Here is a 16,662-nt window from a genome sequence, read left to right as displayed (position 1 = left end):
CTATTGTTGGACTTTTTTGGACCTAGGGCATGATGATAGCCAGAGCTTTGTTGTGATATTGAAATTGTAGTCTGTATGGGCCGCAAAACTCAAATCCTGCACATGGAGTCGATTGTCCATTAACCATTGGCAAGGGTTTCGAAACTCTATATAAGGAGCAATAAGTAACCCTAGTAGAAGCGCGGTACCTCCCCGACATTATTGAGCCTATTCCATTCGGGACTCGCTGTAAGGTAAACCGCTGAAAAGTGACATCACTTTGCCATTGTGATTGAGTAAGATGATGATCAGCAAAACACACGAGCATAGGTGCTTAATATATTAAAACATAATATCTAGGAGAGTAGACCCTCAAATACGAGACTAGCGCCGCTTCTAATTTGTTTCACATTAAGGACAGCTAAAGACGCGGAAAATAGCCTGCACCCTTAAACGGTTTCCAGAATATATTTCCTTCTCAAGGTTGACGAGAATACTGTGCATGCTAATACATGGTATCCAGAGATGGTATCGATATCTAGATAAAGTAACCCTACTCCTGAAATCTAATCGTCGCGTTACACGTTGGGCGACCAAACTTCCCCTCTACATTTCTTTCTCTCTCCCTTTTATGCCAAATCCGTCATCGGGTTTTATGTCGTCAACATGTCCTATCCCGAGATAGGTACACAGGTAATTTATGTGGGCATGATGTATATTTCCATGTATGCAATGCACAGATCCGCCCTGAAAAGACTCCGAGCAGAAGCAGAACCACGCATGAGTCGGAGTCGGACGGTAGCATAAGTGGATAGGTCTTTTTAAAAAAAATACAATACTGGAAGTGCCAGCATGTCTTGTAGCATTATTGCATAACAATTGTATTGGAATCTAATGAGGTGTTGGAGTCCTGACCCTTCTCATATTTTCACGCTGTTCACAGGCAGATTCTAACGGATTATGACATAAAGGAGTAGATGCTACCAGAGCAGCCGAGCGCCAGCGACTTACATTCCCGTATAGGCATTCAATGCTAGCTGTCCGCCTAGGTGCGCGTAAAGGACATTTGTGCCTGATGGAATCTCTTCGTTGCGGACTAAGTCCATCATTCCTGCCAGGCTTTTGCCTTCGTAGACGGGGTCAGTAATAAAGGCCTCGGTAGATGCCCCAAACTTTATGGCATTAATTGTTCGCTGATCTGGGATTCCGTACACCCCTCCATGGTATCTATCGTCAAGAATGATATCCTGCTCTGTGATATCATCCTCGCCTAGCCCAATCTTCACTGCAGTAGCCTTGGCAATACGGAGAATTTGATCAAAGGTCTGTTTCACGGTGGCCGAAGCATCGATTCCAAGGACCTTTCGCGGCGGGGAACCGTTCTTCTGCGCCAGCTTAAACCCTGCCACCATCCCCGCCATTGTGGATTCTGTTACGGCGCAGACAATAATGGTATCGAAGAAGATACCCAGTTCTTTCTCCTGCTGCTCCACCTCGAACGCCCATCTTGCAAACCCCAGTCCCCCCAAGGGGTGATCCGATGCACCAGCAGGGATATAGTATGGCTTGCCACCCTTCTCAATGATGGACTTTTGCAGGTTCTTGAGCGTTCCTTTATGCTCGATGCCGAATGGAGAGGGGTCAAGCCGTGTGTCCGCATTCATCAGCCGCGACAGCTGAATGTTGCCCGCCTTGTCGTACATCAAATCTTCCCAATCCACCCATTTCTCCTGCACAAGTGAGACCTTCATGCCCAGCTTGGCACCAACAGCTGCCACCTGTCGAGTGTGATTCGACTGGAATCCGCCAATGCTGACCAACGTATCGCACCCTTGGGCTAAAGCATCTGATGCAAGGTATCTATCATGACCTTCCTGTTAGCCTACGCTACTCACAGTATATCATGTAAACGGATCTTTCATTACTCTAGTTTCCGCGTCTTGTTTCCTCCAAATGCCAAACCCGAGTTGCAGTCTTCCCTCTTTGCATAGACCCCTACTTTACCACCGAGGGCCTTTGTGATGTTGGGCAAATGCTGGATCGGGGACGGACCGAACAAGTAAGATTCCCTGGGGATACTAGCGAAAGGCTCCGGAAGCATAACGGGCGCCATTGGGATGATAAGGTTTAATCAAAGGAGCCTCAAGGCGTTCGTAGATATCGACGATATGTGCTATACGGTAGGTGCCAGAAAAGAGTTAATGAAAACTTCACCCACAAAATGGTTCCTGAGATCGACCGGTACGTCCATCATGATAGTCTCCTCCCCATATAAAGTCCTTGGCCACCACTTGCGGTAAGCTATGCAGCACGCCGAAACTCGCGGCCGGGTTGGGTTGCTAATCGGGCACAAGTGGGAACTTCAATATCGTATCAAATCCGCAAAATCACCCAATTAAACGTAGTCTCTGCCATCAGAAATTTATATACGGAGTACTGAAAGGTAAAAGAGGGGATAGGACCTTGTCAACTGTCTTGACCATCACGAAATGTGGTTGACAGAATACTCGTCGGCTTGCATTCAAATTTGTCTTCTTCAGAAAGCCAACTTGAGATGATATTCTTCAATTAGGTCGTATCACAACGCATGTAGTAAAAAGCTTTCTTTTGCTTCCTTTGTTTCGTCTAATAGGGTTGATAAAGTCACGATACATTTCGCATAAAAGGTCTATTGAACAATCATCCGATTGCGGGGACTCTTGCGAACAAGGCGGCCAAATTAGCCACATAAAAGTTCCATGCATTACAATCAAGGATGACGGTGAAACTCGATCTATAGTGAGTTATCTTTGCCTCTTCTTAGATCCTGCCTACCCAACATGCAACAATGACATATAGTTCCGGCGTGTTTTGCATCTATACATCGAGTACCAACTTGGAAGTTAAGTCGTTTATTCGAGGATATTGATAAGCCGTGGTCCACTTTCCATTCCCCTGCTCCTGACACGATGCTGTCTGGGGTACTGTTGAGACAAATCTTAACCAAGGATTGTGTATCTGCAAGACACAAAGAGATAGCCTGTCTGGTGCTTCAAGGCTACTTACTGTATATATATAGCCCGCATTGGGCAAATCAAAACCATTGCTGTTTGGAGGGCGATATTTCTCACTTCGGTAGCGTTACCGTTGCGTGGGGGATTCTCTTGTTCTTTTTTCTCCCTGACGATATAATCTTCACCCCGAGATTTACAATGGAAGAGAAGGCCCTCCTCATCGGCCGCAGTCGGTTATCTCGTACCGCAATCGTTAACCGCCAGATCAAGTGGTATCAAATCAGAGAAGCGTTGGTTGATCCTCGAGTTTGGATCCTATTCTTTTTCATGCTTATATATCTTATATTGGGGTATTGTTCGCCCATTACATCGTCGGGGCGTACGTATGCTCTCTCGTGCTAGCCCTTCAAATGCCTGCTACCAACTTGGGTGGATACGCAAAGCGCACCACCAGCGTGGCGATGGTGTGTCTGGCTTCTTGTGTTGGCAACATTATTAGACCACAGGCGTTTGTGGCCAGAGAGGCCCCGATGTACTAAACGGGGTGCAAACTTATTCTAACATGTTCGTCTACGCAGGCCCTGTTCGCCGTTAGCACGCGCGAGACTCTCAGGAATAGCATTTTATTCTCAGCTCCCGGATGCTGTGGATGTCCGGTCATAGTCAACAATGACATGGCTGCAACGGTGTCATGGATAGATGTTTTATGCCCTCTACACTCCCTCTAAGGAACCCGGAACGGATTTTATCCCACTGGGTTCGATACCCAATGATCATATTTGGTATCAGCGGTATCTTGCCATTATTTAGTATTATCGTAATATCCAATCAAAACATAAATGTAAGATTTTGATAATTTGCGTTTAAGCAACATTATCACTGTTGTGTGATAAAAGCAGAATGGGTGACAGGTTTCCTGACATATGTAGATTATTCCATCAAGGTTATATATATATGTAGAGAGATTTTTTGAATTTTCTAGCTAGTTGGTTTGGAACAAGACCATGATCCTAATTCTCAGATCTCAAAACAAGGAAATCCATTCGTCTACCTCTCAAGGTATTTCTTTGTAGATATCTAGTGTCCATGCGCATGACCGCCATGATTATTGTGACCCCAATGGAATGGTAACAAAGTTGGCCATTGTCGAATAATCTTGGTGGTGGTAACGGTCACAGTCTTCCTGGGCGGGCATGTAGCTCGTGAAGCAGGAATGGTCGTGGTGATTGTGGTGGCGGTAGTAGAAGCAGTAGTAGTGGTAGTCGTAGAAGCAGTAGTGGTAGCAGTAGTAGTGGGAGTAGTAGTAGCAGTAGTAGTAGCAGTAGTAGTAGCAGTAGTAGTAGCAGTAGTAGTAGCAGTAGTAGTAGCAGTAGTAGTAGCAGTAGTAGTAGCAGTAGTAGTAGCAGTAGTAGCAGTAGTAGCGGTAGTAGTAGAAGCGGTAGTAGTTGGCGTAGTAGTTGGCGTAGTAGAATCGGTAGTAGTAGCAGTAGTAGAAGCAATAGTAGGAGTAGTAGAAGCAGTAGTAGTATCAGTCTTGGTAGTGCTGATGGTAGCAGTTGTTGCCGTTGCAGCGGTGGTCGTAGTTGATGTACAGGATCCCTGATATGCAGTAACACCGGCTTCGACTGCTTCGGCAATACTATCTGACAGCTCCTGTGCAATGGACTGCAAAGCAGAGGGAACCTTTGAAACTATGGCAGTAGATAGGTCCGCCGCAGCCGAATATTGAGCCTGCAATGCTTGAAGAGTGGTACACCCATAACCAGCCGAGTCAATGCTCGCCTTAATCGAAATCAAATTCTGGATAGTAGTGTTGGTGTCCGTTGCCAGGGTTTGAGTAGGAGACACAAGACCAAGTGCCTCTGACTGGCTCAGGACGGCTTGAGCATTAACAGTCGTTGTACCATCCGTGATGGTTTGAATGAGCGTGTTGGATTGATCAAGAACTGCGGATGGATCAAGCGGAGTAGCTTTGATCTTTGTATCCAGAGCATTCACCTGGGTGTCAATGCCGGCGATGATACTCTCGATCGTGGCCAAATCGCGTTGAATACGACTAGGACTGCGGTCTACCAACGTAGGAACAGAAAGAGCTCCATTCAGGAGGAGGGGGGCCGCAGAGATGAAGAAAGATAACCTCATTTTAGATTGCCAGCGAGCTAAACTGTTCTGTGAAGTCCACGGAAGTGCTTGATTTGGGTGCCGGCAGAAAGATGCTATACCGGGGAATTCTAATTTCTTATATAACTGACTGTCCTTCTGCATGGCTATCTTGCCTTACACATAGTCCTTGGTGTTTGATCAGTCTATCTGAATCTATGCTCCTCAGTAGGCTTTACCTAGACTTTCAGCTAAATGAAATACTTCTCTAGATGAGAAATAGTTGCGAGATGACACTTGCCCTCCTTGCGCCACATTTAATCAATTAAACTTTATATTACGGCTAATTTTGTTTTCTCGGATACCTGAAGTATTGATTGGATTAACCTCGCATATGTCACAAAGTCGAAAATGGGATAACTAGTGGCTGCAAACTTCTCCTGATGGATTATTCCATTTACGCTCCCACGCACTTAATTGAATGCTTGATCGGTAACTTAGACTGCCAGAATTACTATATAGCACGTTCTATTTCTCTAGAATTAGTCAATGCTATAGTGAGGATGTATGATTTGCTTCGCCCTTGAAGACGAAAACTCACTGCTTGCCCTTGATGAATACTGCCAATCTGAAGGTTATAGCTGTCCCGGGATATCCATGGGCTCCAGTTATTCGCCCCGGAGGAAATTGAAGAGAGAAGGAACCAACCTAATTCATATCATCCTGCGTCTACGTCCTACGCGACGCCACCAATTTGTCGATGTCGACTCGCTTACGCCTCCACCAACAGCAGAGTAACCCCGGATTTCCAGTTCTAGGAGACTGAAATCCTTTCTTGGGCTCTCACTATTGGTGGAAGTGCCTTATATGCAGCTAAAGGTATTTTAGATCCTGTATCAACCACGCGAAGTGGGATTTAGTACATGTGAAGTACCCCATAAGCGACAATCTTCGCCTTCTCCAGAAGCCAATCGGTCCAGCCCAGGAAGCCTCTGTTTGTCTCACCAGGTTCTAGTGTTTAAATTACACAGTGGATCCGTTAGCAAACAAAGGCAGGGAATGCTGTGATTTCGGGAAGACGCACCTTTCAAGTCCAACACCATCTTCTGCTGAAGATAGACCCCGGTCAGCAGTACGGGGATTACAGCTTAGGCGGGCCAGGTGATCCTGTATTCCGAAACACGGCTTGTTCCCGGCTGAAGTTTCTCAGGCCAAATGATATTGACAGGGGCCAACTTGTAAATGATTGTGAATTGCTTGTTTGACTAACTGGACCGCTATACAGAACCTCGTTGTCGAAGGATATGTCTCTGTACTCCGGAGAAGTGATGGTCATTAAATCTCACTGGGAACTACTAGAAGTCTCCAATTCCCCTCTCGAAAATACAGCACAAGCACCCAAGAGCATGGAGCTTTCCTCATTCTCCCGCAATAAACTGCGCAATTCCCAAATCATATGCTAGAGGTTAGACCGGTGATTTCCACGTTATATTTAAGTCCTGATCTACTAAGAACCACCGCTTTTTTGACCTGTTCGGGGATGAAGCAAGACTTCGTTAAGCTTGCAAGGTATATGCCATGACAATCACGGATACATCCGAGGTTTAGTAGTCCGTACAGAGCTTGAGTCCCATAAACTCCTCTTAGCAACACAAATCAGATTCTTATTATTCCCTGACCTGACTAGTGCTTATTCCCGCTCACTGCGTTATGGAGCTGCCTTTGTCACACTAAATCCCACCTCCTAATCAATTTTTCCCACTAAAGTCTTTCTGAGGATATTGTCACACCGTGTTATTGAAAAGCTTGATAATATCCCAATTCAAGAAGCCAATACGGAGTACATCATTAACCCAACCATATCCCATAGCAGATTGCTATAAAATAAAGCTCTTATATTTGAACATGGCCCATCAATGTGCACAAATCTTTGCCCGCATATCTTCCCCAGCCGCCATCCCTCGCAACCACAGGTCCTACAAGAATCAGGTCAAGATATGTGCGAGATATTGGCTGTTGATTTTTGGGTGGAATTTGATACACCCTGTACGGGAGTACTAAGGGCTGCCAGAGGCACATAGAACGACCCTCCACTCACTACCACCCATCTGGAGGCAGCTAAATCACCAGTCCTGAACCGCATATGGGCTTTCCCGCTCTTTGAAAGATGCCACTGGTATGATATATAGACATCAACTGGGTATCAAGTTTATCAGTCAATCAAACAGAGCTAACCCCTTCGATAGACGGAGCTTCGAAGCTGATAGGATCCAAATTGCGCTATTTATGACAGTAAACAACCATGGAGTGGGAGGCTGGGACATCCCCATCCGCGCAAAGGGAAACGTGGTGCGTAAGTGTTTTGATTCACACACTGGATATGGGCATCACTTTGCTCCAAGCAGCTCTGATGTTGTTGAGTGGTTGCCACCAGGTATCAGAGGACCTTTCTCTATCTCTACCTTGGGAATTGCACGGTTCTAAGGCTGCGCAAGCCGTGGAGCCACTAAGTGTTTTTTTTATTCCCAGGTTAGTTAACACTCTAGACAAGCCTTTCTTCGGCTAGTCCTGGCGCTACTTCATGGAAAAGCGTTCAACGCCTCTATCCAAATGGTTCCATGATGGGTGAAACCATGAATTCAGATATGTTGAATTTTCTACGACAACAAACAATATTCTGAACATTCTAAAAATAATCTGCCTAACATCAAGCCCATGGAAACTCATGCCAGATTTATAATTCCTTCATTCTTCTATATCTTGTCATCCAGCTTGGTTTCACACATGGTTCGACGGTACCTCCCCACCAGCCCGCCAAGCGTACGTACTCCATTGATGCCAGCCGCGCAAGCCATATCGTCACCTCCAACAAAAGCTTCACGGGTGGAGCTATCTCCATTGATCGATTGTACTGATCTGGCAAGGCACCGAGAATAAAATGGGAAATTTGTCCATTCTTAGCCAATCAGAAGTTCTGTCGCCAGCAGTCCGGAGGGCCTAAGGTGAACTTCTTTGGGGTTATCGTACAAGTATATTAATTCTTGAGCACCTCTACTCTGTACTCCGTGGCCTGTCACTTTGGAAATTCAATTAATTGCCCCGATCCATTTTCCCCGTGGATCTGATCCTTGACATACAATCGCCATGAGATCCTACTTGCAATGGGCCGCTATTGCAGCGGCAGTACACTCCTGTGCAGCCCAGACCTACACCAGCTGCAATCCCCTGAAGAGTACGTTGGATTCGGATGCTTACTTTCTGACAGAACTATAATACTGACAATTACTTCCCCAGAAACTTGTTCAGCAGACAAAGGCCTGGCCAAGTACAGCCTCTACAGCGATTTCACATCGGAGTCTGGACTGGACCGATGGAATACGACTTCTGGCACCGTGACAAGCACAGATCTCGGTGCAAAGTTCACCATCAAAGAGGAAGGCGATGCCCCCACAATCGAGAGCGAGTTCTACTTCTTTTTTGGCTACGTTGAATTCAAGATGCGGGCTGCCAATGGCACTGGTATTATCAGCACCAGCGTGCTGGAGTCCGATGACCTGGATGAAATCGATTGGGTTCGCTGATCTTTCTCTCAATAACTACCCAGCTAACTAACTCTGGATCGCCAGGAGCAAATCAGCACCTATGATGATGAGATTACAACCAACTATTTTGGGAAGGGAAACACCACCTCCTATGACCGCGCGACTACTGTCACCGTAAGCTCCCCTGAAGAAACCTTCCATACCTATGCTGTCAACTGGACCCCCAGTAAGACGGAGTGGTTTGTGGACGGAACCCTTGTGCGGACTCTGGACTACGCCGATGCGGTCGATGGCACCAACTACCCCCAGACTCCGATGCGGATTAGAATTGGAATTTGGGCTGGTGGGGATCCCGATAACTCAGAGGGTACTATTGAGTGGGCCGGTGGTGAGACGGACTACGACGACGGACCGTTCACCATGTATGTCGAGTATGTCAAAGTGATCAATTACAACCCAGCCGAGTCTTATAGATACACCGACAAGACTGGCTCCTACACCAGTATCCTGGCGAGCAACACGACGTCTTCTTCAAACTCAACCATTGCCTCCTCAAGCTCCTCTATACCCTCGGGCACCAGGGCTGCGACCGCCACAAGCAGCGTTGTCCGAAGCGCAACTGCCTCCTCGGGTGCCAGATCTATGCCTCTGCCCGCTTATTTTGAAACGATCTGTATGACCATCTTTGCGGCTGCGGTCTCCCGCATGTTCCGTTTCTAGATCAACAGTCCTAGACTATTCCTCTCCTTTTCTTGCTAAACTTGAGCCATGAATACCAAACGAGTTACATTTCCAGACCTCTCCAACTACCCCAATTGGACGTGCTCCACAGTAGGTATAACTAGGTATACCATACGCTGCGCCTAGCGTCTTGGGTAGATTCTACTATGATAATGCCGTAGCCATGTTTCAAATGCCCTACTTGTTAATACATGACTCCAACGATATCATACCTAGGGTTTAATAACAATTTAACAACCCCCACCACACCCAACTCCCCCTCCTCCTGCGCCTCCCGCGGACGTGTTCTGGATGAACGCAAAGCCACCACCATGATACCGAATTCCTGTTGCACAAGCCGAGCCCAGGTTTGATCCTCCACAGCCACCGGCAGCCGCCGACGGAACGCACGTCCCAGCAACACAATTTCCTTCGGCACTCATTGCCACACTAAAACACGCCGGGTTGCTAATGTAAGCATCGCAGTGAAGAGGCGGGTCTTGCTCGAAAGTATCGATAATCTTGCGATCTTTTTTCGTTTTCATTTTGTCGGTGTCCTTCCCTCCCTGATGTTTGCGGACAATTCGGTCAAGTTTCTTGCGTCTCCATTTCGGACCCTCTCCCCCAGACCTCACTGCGCTGTGAGCTGAGATATGTGCGTCTTGACCAGGGTTCTCGGGCTCCACCGGGGATGCCTTGTCGGTTGTGGATGAATGTGACAGCTTCTCCAGCAACCCTTCTCCTCTCGTGGCTGCACAGTACCAGCAGAAGCATTCGCTGTAGACCATTCCCCTAGTAGCCTTGCGATACTGTTTGACAGTCCATGCGAAAGAGTCCGATAGTTGCCCTTCGTCAATCTTGTCGTCGTGGTCGATGAATCTGATGGGCTTTTCGGCCGCGGTCGTGGCAAGCGAATATTCATAATATGATCTGGGGTCTAGTTGGTGCGTATGCCAAACAAGGTCTACATCGAGAGTGGGAACCACTATCTTCGAAGGGTTCTTGACAATTATCGACCAGAACACGCTGTATTTCTGGATGCATCTCTGCATCAACCCAGGCAGACCGACTGGCGATTGAAGATGCAACCAATCTAACCCCTGCATTTTGGTGATAAAGGTGCCTTGTCGCATCACAGCGCCGACGAGATCTAAAGCGAAGATGGAAGAGTTCCCTCCCCAGTATCGCGACATCATCCGACGCAGCGCACCACGACCACGCCCTTTCGCGCCTCCAAACAAGGAAGCCGATCGCAGGTCTGTATTTATGTCCAAGGCTTTGATTTTACGGTCTCTTTTGTAGAGGTCCTTGTAAATCAAATCTGCCACGCCACGGATAGACCTACAACGGAGTCCTGGCTTTTTCATGGCGTGAAGGAAACTTTGGTTGAAATGGATGAAATAGTAGTTCGGGGCCAATTGCTTCCATTTGGCGCCCCATTTCCGTCGGGACTTGACTACGCCATTCGCATTGAAGAGTGTTCCGGGAAGAGGAATCTCATGATCGATCAGCTCGAGGTTGTCAAAGTGAAACTTCAGCATAGATAAATAATGATGATCCAGATTCGCATTGCAGCCAGGGCAGTGCACACGGAACGATGGGTCGGCGTAACCTTCAGCTGCCTGAAATCCGACCGACTTTCCAGTGGTGGAAGTCACCATGGAAATATGGGCTGTTGTCCATGGCACTTGGAGTTTGTTTTCGCAGAATGGACAGGCCAGGGTAAATTCTGATGGGTCATCGAAATTATCCCACTTCCTCCCGGTCATCCTCGTCCAGGCTTGGGGGGCCAACGTCCCAGGGTTATAGAGGTACCTGTTCCCCTCATCAACGCTGATACACTCGGCAATGAGGTGAAGTGGAAACGGGGTCGACCAAACGTTCATTTTGGCTTGTCTGAAGCAATCCTCCAAGTACGCGCGGGGGTTAAGCATGTAGGTGTGCCAGATCATGAGGACATCTAAGATTTTGGTTTCCCCTTTAGTTACGGAATGTTGGAACAATCTCGGCTCCTCACAAGAATAGACAGGACCTACCTAAGGGCGGCAACTCGGCTTTTGTAAGTACGACCCTTATATCTTTATCCAGCGCCAGTGGGTCCATCTCAAACTTCTTAAGAGACATGACGGTCGGTCTATCTTTATAAGTCGGGAGCTTCAACCACCATTGCGTGAAGCGGTCGACGGCACGGGAGACGAACACCTGCCACTTTTTCTCTTGCACGCGGTCCTGGACTCCCTGAGCTTTGGAAACGTCTCTATGATTTCCTGCTTTGTCAATGTTAAAAGCCCCTGCGGTAGAACTAACGGATTCCCGCAGTTGGGCCAGAGCAGCCAGCAATTTCAGATGAGAGATACATTCATTGGGCGTGACAGTGGTAACCTCTCCGGGTCGTTTGGGAGGAGTTGGAATGTTGTCCGTCTGTTGGGAAAGCGATGAATGCTGTCTCGCTTTCTGCTGCTCAGTGTCACTTGGCCGCAGGCTATCATCTCGCGTCGTCATGGACTTCTCGTCCTTCGCAGTGTTGTGCTCCATCTTCGGCGGGTCGCGAACGGGATGCTATATCCAAATACCCTAATTGCAAAATTTGACAAGCTTCCTTGGCTTTTGTATAAGACCGTTGACAGCATTTAGGAGTCAGGTGACGATATTTCCATCCCCGTATCTATCAGGCTCTGACTGCATGAGGCGGCATTGCAGGGCGTACCAGCCGCAGTCGAAAGACCCAAGCATGGGCTCAGATTGGCCTTATTCTGAATCCGGAACCACAGTGGCTTGCCAATTAGTGTCTCTTTCAGTCTCTCCACCATTATCAACATGGGTTTCCGAGCGAGCGGGTGGGTCTGGGCCGCGATAATATACGGCCTCTTGGTGCGCTTCCCAGCCACTGGGGCAACGGGCACTACCAGGCCGTACAACAACCCAACCGGTCAAACCATCCATAATCGAGGGTTCCCAAAATTGGGGCGCTGAGTGCGGGGATTACGGTGTTCATGTCGGGGTGGCTGATTACTGGAAGTCTGCCTTGCACTCTAACTATGTTTTCAGTCTTTATAGAGTTAAAGCAGTCTATTTCCTTAGAAAGAATAATTGGTTTTGAAGATTAAAGCTCCTAAACTAGGCTCAGTTCTTTGTTAAAGTTCTGCTTTAGCATGCTGTTGACTAGGCAAGGAAATGGGAATGAAAAGCAGTAACTCCTTATCTCACAAGAGCATCAATTATATATTTCTAGTGATGCTAAATTGCGCCTACCTTTCTATTGATATCCACAATCAAACTTACAATAGTCTCCTAACTTGATATCTTGACATCCATAGACAATGATCTCAGATAAAATAATGCCGATTAATTGCCATCAGTTCCTAGTTCATAGGTACGGAGTAGATTTACAGGTGTTCCTCTGTTGCAGGATCTGGGGGAGATTGTCCTCGGAATAATAATCCCCCCGTTCTGCGGAACAATGAATATCCGTTCGGACCGTAACGGACCGACATACGCGCTGATTGGTGCCCTCGTTTGCCCCACATCTCCCCGCATCGCCAGGCTCTCGAGTTGTACCTGGTACCTAAGGCGGGAGTAGAGCCCGTCTCAGCACCGCCGAACAAGCGTAGGCGCGGACCTGACGTATAAGCTCGCGACAAAATGGCTGCAACGCGGGAGGGCCGACGCGAAAGTGGTGAAGTGATGTATATTTTTGGACCCCAAAACAGGGCGCAGTTCAGGAAAGAATTCCAGAGGTCATCAATGTATCCTAGACAAAGCAGTTTTAAAGGAGATGGTGTTGGCGCGGGGTCTGGGGCTGAGCCAGAGCCTAAGGCCGCTGTTGAGTGTGTAGACCAATTAGGAACGGCGCTGTATAGTACTCAAACGGGTTAGGACTCTGATATTGCATTGTCCAATCAAGGCCAAGTGCTTTCCCGGGGTGGTTTGGGTATAAAAAACCCCAAAGTTGTCCAGCTCAAAGGCTTTCCTTAACACCCATCAGAATATTCAAGAATTCACTACCGAACCACTATTACACGATGACTGGGAAACTGGTAGGTCTCTGTCCTTGCCATAAAGCACTCGTGTCTAATAGTCATAGCATTACCAACAACAAACTTGGGAAACTTCCTCGTATCCCCAACAACACAACCAGATGAATCCTGCAGCTCAACACACTCTTGCAGAGCCTAGGCTCCTTGCGGTCGATTTTACTAGCTGGACTGGAAGACACCTGCGTGTTACCGAAGGAGACTCCAACGGTGCCCTAGTCTATCTGGCCGATCTTAAACTCCGCAAGCCGCACATGATCTTCCAGGCGGAGGGTACGGCACGATTGCCTGCCACTGTCACCTTCCACAGTTTTAGTCGCACCATAGATGTCAATATCAACGGCCAGGATATTCCCGTGCGACAGAAAGGAACATTCAAGTACGAAATAGCTTTCGAATCCCCGGCGCTAGGGGGCACGGTGTTGACGTGGAAGAACCCACGTTACCTAAAGCCCTTCGATCTTGAGTGCTACGACGAGAATGGGGTAGTCTTCGCAAAATTTGTCCCCAGTTCCTCGTGGAGCTGCAAAAAAGCCGGTCGGATTGAGCTCTACCAAGCTTGCAGCACGAGAAGCGGACTCACCGATGAAGTTGTAGTCACTGGTCTCGCCTTAGCCTATCATATTTTCACACAGACGGTGGCCGCCAACGCTGGTGCTGCTTCTTAATGAATGACGCCTGAAGATACCTCGGAAATTATAGGGGGATTCGGCGTTTGGGTTTTTGATTTAGCCGCCAGTATAGACGGTTTTTGACTTGAAATTGTTTGCTAGCCGTGAGACAACGAAATTCTTTTCAATTTAAATGTATCTAACTTGTTTTCCAAACTGGCCCTTTGTATTTGCTCTACCCTTGCAAGCTGGCTTTGAGCCTCCTGTGAGCATAGGGGAGTGTTAAAGGCTGGCATCATATGATATTGAAATCTATGACATCGTCGATACCGAGGGGAGCTGTTCTCGCACATCCGATAGTGACTACGGCCTGGAGCCCGGCATCGAGACTAAGCACGGCGAGATTTAGTTATTTGGTGGTCATGTATCATTCGTTTTTATAGCAACCTTGCATATTGGCCCCCCCCCAATTCATTGAAACCCATCAAAATCACTCATCAACATCCATATTTCCACCCTCACTACCCGCCCGGAGAACAAAGTCGCAGCGACTATCATTCGAAGATAGTCTTTCCGCCATTGATAGGCGGCTTGTGGTGGGGGATAGGTTAACTGTGGTTTGAAGGACTGCGCAGATCCACGAGTAGACCTCATCGGCTTCCTTCTCCCACTGTGTACTAAAGCTTGTTACTGTCCCAGCGTTACTGATTCTGATAAAAATAAATTCGAACCCGTCGCTGGCTATCCCGTACACAATACAGTTTACTTTCCCGTCTGCCTTCCTGCGTTGATGTAGTCCACCTGGTGTATCTTAGCTGTGCTGCGTTCCTGAATAAATCCATTCTTCCCGTACCTTCCCAGTGAGGCGATACATTCTGTGACCAGCAATTAAACTTCAACAGGATATTTCATGGCACACAATCCTCGTTTAACGCGACTGCCCCATGATAAGCACTGATATCATGGGCTCTTGTCCCATCCCTTGTGGCTTCTTCAGTCGCCAAGCGAATAATACGGCGCGTGTGGGAATAAACCTCACTTCTATCACTGCGTAATGAACAGCATGATGCACTAATTCTCGAATACTGTAACCGTAAATTAGTATCATAATACTCAAAGCTTTTATGGTATTCATCCCTGAGACTTATCATCCACCTGGAAGAAGTTAAACCATTCGCTATTAGTAATAATGGCGTATACCGTTTTACTCGGCATATTGGCCTCTTTCTTAGCCCTGTGTACCGCAGCTGTTATCTGTTAGAGCTGCTCACTGGGAATATAAATGTACGTAGAAGATGTTTTGCGAAGCCTACTCATAAGTGCCTTGCAGCAAGTTTCAGCCTGGTAATCCTCCTTCTCATTCCCATGCGCCGTGATAGCCACTATCATCACAATTCCAATCAGTGGGTTATCGGATGGATAGCTCAGAGTATAGTCAAACACATCCTTCACAATAAGTGGAGGCTTGCCCCATGCGTAGTGGGCCTGATATTGGACTCGGTGGTTGCGGTGGACAATCAGAGAATCCGGCCATTTATTACCCAGCGCGTTACGTTCGTCTAGCAGGGAAATTCTTAATATCATCAATACCCGCACTCGAGCATATAGGAAAAGCCCCAGTGTATATTGTTTCGGATACCCGAACGTATTCAGAACGTCCAGTTCATCCATGATATCACCTAAGTAGGTATACACCCCAGTTAGTACAGTTTTAGGTAAGGGAATCCTTCTTTCCGTACACAAATAATCCGGTATTTCAAGTCTTTCCTGGTCTCTCAGGTTTTGGAAATCACATTTCCAGTCAGGGTTCTTCTCCACGCCAAAAAAAGCATCCACTTGCGCCCCCGCGGCGAAGGCACCACTGGCTCCCCTGCGCCCGGGGAGTATATGCCACTTCCTTCGGTTAGGTGGAGACATGTCAAAAACGGATGGTAAGGATGTATGAGGTATGGTTAGGGGCCTTTGAAGAAAAAAATAAGAGAGGAGGACAAATTATTTGCGCAATGCAATAATTGCGATGATATGATGAAAGGTCGTCAAATTATGACAGGAGAAAGTCGACCGAAATGAATTCAATTAGGTCTAACTAGGAGATAGATGGAGAGGGAGAGATGCTTGGAGGAAGCATGGAGATCTGGAAGGAAACGGTGGCTATTCGCTTAATGGCAGTGCTGTTTGCATTCACTGAGTGCAGCACTCCAACATGATGTAACGATTATAATTTAATGAGGTGACGGTAACTCCATTCCGAATCAATGATGGAGGCATCCATGTACCACAGCTCTCGTGAAGGTATAATGGACGATATTTAAGTGGCTTCTCATCTTCGTCTCGCCATCTCTCGAGCTCGTCTGTTGTCTGTTATTGATATCTGGGGGGAAAAGGCAGGCTGTGTCAGTGTCTGCCGGCGGGTTGAAAGTTGGAATATAACTACTGATGGATGCTTACCTAGGTAGGTGAATTCTGCTTATCCAAAGCAGTCGGAATCCAATAAGTAACTAGCGAATTATGATCCGGAGGGATTCATGTTGCATTTCCTGGAACTCCGGATTCTCCTTTGGGAAAAACGTCCGGATCTCCTGGAGGCAACTATGACCCGTTCAAGGGCCTGAATTACGGTACGATTGGTCGATCCCCAATCCAGCTCCGAGGACTCCATCCAGCCAATGCGGATATAAACCTC

The 16,662-nt window shown here is 47.4% G+C and overlaps 8 protein-coding genes across 8 annotated transcripts; 4 read left to right on the top strand and 4 right to left on the bottom strand.

Moving 5' to 3' along the window:
- Positions 1 to 986: 986 nt before the first annotated feature.
- P175DRAFT_0512133 (putative 1-aminocyclopropane-1-carboxylate deaminase) lies at positions 987 to 2,092 on the bottom strand (the record flags this gene model as incomplete). The annotated part of the gene is made up of 2 exons (XM_040898639.1): positions 987 to 1,839; positions 1,905 to 2,092. 2 exons carry the CDS (start codon positions 2,090 to 2,092, stop codon positions 987 to 989), a joined length of 1,041 nt encoding a protein of 346 aa, XP_040749347.1.
- Positions 2,093 to 3,170: 1,078 nt separating this feature from the next.
- P175DRAFT_0535699 (uncharacterized protein) lies at positions 3,171 to 3,700 on the top strand (the record flags this gene model as incomplete). Its single annotated transcript, XM_040900250.1, has 3 exons — positions 3,171 to 3,351; positions 3,375 to 3,436; positions 3,551 to 3,700. The coding sequence occupies 3 exons, from the start codon at positions 3,171 to 3,173 to the stop codon at positions 3,698 to 3,700; spliced, it is 393 nt and encodes a 130-aa protein (XP_040749346.1).
- A 631-nt stretch (positions 3,701 to 4,331) lies between these two features.
- On the bottom strand, positions 4,332 to 5,108 carry P175DRAFT_0417976 (cell wall mannoprotein 1 family protein; the record flags this gene model as incomplete). Its single annotated transcript, XM_040893089.1, has 1 exon — positions 4,332 to 5,108. A coding segment is annotated over one exon (777 nt), but the record flags the coding sequence as incomplete, so codon positions are not given.
- A 531-nt stretch (positions 5,109 to 5,639) lies between these two features.
- On the top strand, positions 5,640 to 6,535 carry P175DRAFT_0535697 (uncharacterized protein; the record flags this gene model as incomplete). Its single annotated transcript, XM_040900249.1, has 5 exons — positions 5,640 to 5,866; positions 5,961 to 6,066; positions 6,116 to 6,233; positions 6,283 to 6,310; positions 6,358 to 6,535. 5 exons carry the CDS (start codon positions 5,640 to 5,642, stop codon positions 6,533 to 6,535), a joined length of 657 nt encoding a protein of 218 aa, XP_040749344.1.
- A 1,675-nt stretch (positions 6,536 to 8,210) lies between these two features.
- P175DRAFT_0466291 (glycoside hydrolase family 16 protein) lies at positions 8,211 to 9,250 on the top strand (the record flags this gene model as incomplete). The annotated part of the gene is made up of 3 exons (XM_040894903.1): positions 8,211 to 8,304; positions 8,367 to 8,644; positions 8,699 to 9,250. Coding segments are annotated over exons 1-3 (918 nt in total), but the record flags the coding sequence as incomplete, so codon positions are not given.
- Positions 9,172 to 12,117, bottom strand: P175DRAFT_0504689 (uncharacterized protein). The gene is made up of 2 exons (XM_040897929.1): positions 11,371 to 12,117; positions 9,172 to 11,294 (listed from the first exon to the last, which is right to left on the bottom strand). The coding sequence occupies exons 1-2, from the start codon at positions 11,867 to 11,869 to the stop codon at positions 9,586 to 9,588; spliced, it is 2,208 nt and encodes a 735-aa protein (XP_040749342.1). The 5' UTR covers positions 11,870 to 12,117; the 3' UTR covers positions 9,172 to 9,585.
- Positions 12,118 to 13,356: 1,239 nt separating this feature from the next.
- Positions 13,357 to 14,036, top strand: P175DRAFT_0535692 (uncharacterized protein; the record flags this gene model as incomplete). Its single annotated transcript, XM_040900248.1, has 2 exons — positions 13,357 to 13,371; positions 13,419 to 14,036. The coding sequence occupies 2 exons, from the start codon at positions 13,357 to 13,359 to the stop codon at positions 14,034 to 14,036; spliced, it is 633 nt and encodes a 210-aa protein (XP_040749341.1).
- Positions 14,037 to 14,469: 433 nt separating this feature from the next.
- On the bottom strand, positions 14,470 to 15,896 carry P175DRAFT_0535691 (uncharacterized protein; the record flags this gene model as incomplete). Its single annotated transcript, XM_040900247.1, has 5 exons — positions 14,470 to 14,780; positions 14,899 to 15,064; positions 15,135 to 15,226; positions 15,293 to 15,658; positions 15,719 to 15,896. The coding sequence occupies 5 exons, from the start codon at positions 15,894 to 15,896 to the stop codon at positions 14,470 to 14,472; spliced, it is 1,113 nt and encodes a 370-aa protein (XP_040749340.1).
- Positions 15,897 to 16,662: the final 766 nt, after the last annotated feature.

Source organism: Aspergillus ochraceoroseus (assembly GCF_002846915.1).
Source record: "Aspergillus ochraceoroseus IBT 24754 chromosome Unknown P175scaffold_9, whole genome shotgun sequence".
Classification (NCBI taxonomy): Eukaryota; Fungi; Ascomycota; class Eurotiomycetes; order Eurotiales; family Aspergillaceae; genus Aspergillus; species Aspergillus ochraceoroseus.
This window is presented reverse-complemented; position numbering and strand designations above follow the sequence as displayed.